Source organism: Marmota marmota, unplaced genomic scaffold, assembly GCF_001458135.2.
Source record: "Marmota marmota marmota unplaced genomic scaffold, marMar, whole genome shotgun sequence".
In the NCBI taxonomy this organism is placed as follows: domain Eukaryota; kingdom Metazoa; phylum Chordata; class Mammalia; order Rodentia; family Sciuridae; genus Marmota; species Marmota marmota.
Genome location: NW_026008247.1, coordinates 1 through 3,718, shown reverse-complemented (window position 1 = coordinate 3,718; position 3,718 = coordinate 1). Strand labels below are relative to the sequence as shown.

General features: G+C 33.2%; 1 protein-coding gene across 1 annotated transcript; it reads right to left on the bottom strand.

Moving 5' to 3' along the window:
* Window positions 1–6: 6 nt before the first annotated feature.
* Window positions 7–3,680, bottom strand: LOC125614843 (putative ankyrin repeat domain-containing protein 26-like protein). The gene is made up of 4 exons (XM_048797718.1): window positions 3,489–3,680; window positions 2,078–2,192; window positions 1,749–1,922; window positions 7–1,587 (listed from the first exon to the last, which is right to left on the bottom strand). The coding sequence occupies exons 1-4, from the start codon at window positions 3,524–3,526 to the stop codon at window positions 1,513–1,515; spliced, it is 402 nt and encodes a 133-aa protein (XP_048653675.1). The 5' UTR covers window positions 3,527–3,680; the 3' UTR covers window positions 7–1,512.
* Window positions 3,681–3,718: the final 38 nt, after the last annotated feature.

Below are 3,718 nucleotides of genomic sequence, written 5' to 3'. Positions count from 1 at the left end.
TGGTTAGAAAAAAGAATGTGGGGGTAAGGCACACGTTTACACTGTTGGTGGGACTACATACTAGTACAACCACCCTGGAAAACAGTTTGGAGATTCCCCAAAATCTAAGAAGGGAACCACAACATGAAACAGCTATCCCATGACTCAGTATTTTCCCAAAATTAGTAAAACAAAATTTTACGTGTAACTGTATATTAATACAGTCACATGTGTGTTTACAGTAGCACAATTCACAACAGGTAAATTATGAAATTAACCCAAGTACCTGTGAATGGATGAAAGGATTAAGAAATTCTGGTGCACATACATACAATGGAGTATTACTCAGCCATAAAAATACATTATGTCATTTGTTGGTAAATGAGTTGGTATCCAAGAATATCATGCTAAGTGAAATAAGTCAAATAAGAAACTCAAAGGTAAAATGTTTCATATGTGGAAGCTGGAGTTAATTAAAGAAAAAGAAATGAAGAACAGAATATCAAAAGATGTAAAGAAGATCATTAGTGTAGAAAAAGAAGATTGAGAGGCACAGAGATAATGAAAAAGGGAAGGCAATGAAGAAGGAAATCTTTAAAATTCATGTTATATGCATATATAAATATACCACAGGTAATTGCACCCTTATGTATAAGTAAAAAGAATCAACCAAATATAAATAAATAGGTGAAAGGAGGTCCAGGAGAATAGGAGGGGGAGAATGGAGGAGGAGGGGTAGACAGATGGAAAAGAGGGAATCAATGACTCAACTGGAATTCCATGCATGTAAGATTTTGGGGGAATGAATTCAACTACTATGTAAAACTATAAACTCTAATAAAAATAACATTGAAAATGTATTCTTACTTGTAATGACAATCCTGGTAACATAATGCTTGGTTATTTTCCAAAATTCTTTTTATTCTCATCCACTTTAATTGCTACTTAAAGTTACTTATAATTTTAGGCAAAATTTAATTCAGAAATTTTGTGTATCATCAAGATTTATGCTGATCTACATAGATTACTTGTAGCATCATGAAAGGCACTAAACATTTGCATTTTTAAGGAACAAAGCTGAAGACTGATACATAGTATAGCTGGCGAAATCCATGAGTTATCTACTTCTAGCAATAATTTATCCATTCTAGCAATGAGTGACCTAATCAGCCTTTCAAAAATTCCAGTGGGAACATGATTTTTATAGTATATATAGAGAAAACTATTTAACTTCCAAATTCTAAATTCAAACAATTAATCCCATTTGAAAGAGATTCATAATATATTATGTAGTCCATATTCTTGTATATCAGTAGAAAACACCATGAAATCTTTATCACACTATATTAAAAAAGAGGAGTTGTAACCTCATTTATAGAGGCAAAGTAGGTGATTGGAGTAAGTGCTGCAGTTGCCAGAAGCAAACTGAAGAACATGTGTGCCCAGCATGTGGGAGGCAAACCCTGCACACCACACCACACAGTACTATGGCTCAAGGGGACCGCATCAGGTTCCTTCACAGAAGCTTGAAGTTCAGATTTCTGCATGAGTCTCTTGAATTCTAAGTGTGGATTCAACTGATGGAGGCAAACTAAATACACACATGAGCTACAAAAGAAGGAGGAAGAATACGAGGAGAACTTCCAACATTTGCTAGTATTTTAATAAAAAGAAAATTTGCTTATAATCAGTATTTTTTAACGTGCATTACTGTTAATTTTAAGAAAAATTTTAAATATTTTGAAAATAATAGTGATTGATGTATATACCGTGTTTTTGGCTTCAATATCTGCGTTGGATGAAAGCAGTTTTGTTGCTATTAATGTGTTCCTATAAAAGATAACATAGTGGAGCGGAGTTTCACCCTTGTTGTTGTGAACATTTGGATTGGCACCATGTTCTAGAAGAATAATTGCACATTCCTCTTCCTCATATTGTAGGGCCTGTTGGTTTTAACCAAGAAATAGATTGTAAATTTTGGAAATCCAAGAAAAATATTTCATGTTTTACTCATTAGTTATAACTAAATGGCATTAACCAATTTTTCTTCTAAGCATTTCATCAAATTCATTTCCTGCAAAACCACTGGTATATCTACCTTCATCAATGGTGTGTTGCCATCACTGTCACACAAGTCGACATTGCATTTCCTCTTCACTAGAAGAGCCACCACTGCTGGATTGCCATAGGCACAGGCATAATGTAGAGGGGTTCTGTGCAAGTAAGAAGCTTTATTAGGAATTCATAAGGTACCTTTTGAAATATACAACTATTTATGCAATTATAAACATTAAATAGCTCATAATTCCTCTATTTTCTTATGAAGAAGGTACAATATTTAGTAGCTGTCAATACTTATTTTATTAATGAATGATCAGCCTATGCCACTGACATTTTCTTCTTATTTCTTGTTTCTGATACTGCTGGGGATTGTACCCTGGGTTACTCAACTAATGAGTCATATCCTAAGCACATTTTTATTATATAAACAATTTTGATGCAGGGTCTCACTAAGTTGCCCACTATGGTCTTAAACTTCCAATGCTCTTGCCTCAGCATCCTAAGTCACTGGAATCATGGGTATGTGTGACTGTGCCTTGTTCCATTGATTTTACTTATTTTTGTTTGCTTTGTTTTCATATTGCTGGGGATAGAACCCAGGCCCGAAGCATTCTAGGTAAGGAAGGGCTCTACCACAGAACCACATCCCCAGAGCAGAGAAGCCCACTTGCCTAGAAAGAAGATGGACTTGAGATTTAGCTCATCTTCAGTTTGAATTCTACTTTAGACTCTGTGATGTACTAGTTATCCCACAGTCTTACTCTCCCTCAATTTCCTAAAAAAGTAAGGATTAAAATGAGTATCTCCCTGAATACTACCAGGATGCTTAATGGAGAATCTATGTAAAACATCTGAAGATTTTGTAGCACCAGCAACAGCTCCATAATTGGTAGCTATTGTAATCAATATTATTGCTTTTTATCAACTAAGAGTATTTCAATTAATAAGTTAGTAGTATTGTAGTGATTTTTAAAAATATATTTTAAAAACTATGTATTTCAGTGAGTCTAAGATGACTTTTTTTCTTATCATTTTAACAACACTGACAATGGAATCCCACTAATAATTCGGGCTGCATTACAACTATAATTGGCAGCATTTAAATTTTTCTTCATAAACAAAATAAAGAACCATCATAATTCATGGTGCCTCATCTTAAGTGAAATGTGAGACAAACAATAGATTTATGGCAGTTCTCATGACATGGATGGCATTTAAATTCAGTTTTAAAAGTATGATAGGTAAAGTAGGCTGAATAATAACAGTAAAAGGCCAAACCGAAAGCAAACTTAATGCCAAAGGAAAAAGAACCCAAATGAATTAGTATGGTTAAATTAATTCACTATATATATATATATATATATGATTTATATATGAATCAGGTATTTTCAATGTTCAGTATTTAATACTGTCTTAATTTTTCACAAGGGACGTTTACAATTTCTTACCTCCATGAATGCATGATTGAAAAGGAGAACTGTTTCATTTGAAATTGAGTCCTATCACGTCAGTTTTAATTAACTGGTCACACCTAGAAAGTTTTTATGTAAGAGTTCTCTGAGATAGTAGAATATGTCAAATACAAAATAAGTAGCTGTGCAGTTCTTGCCCATTAAAAACATATTCATTTTATGAGTACAAATGAATAGACTTAAAGAATAATTCTTAATGCTTTAAA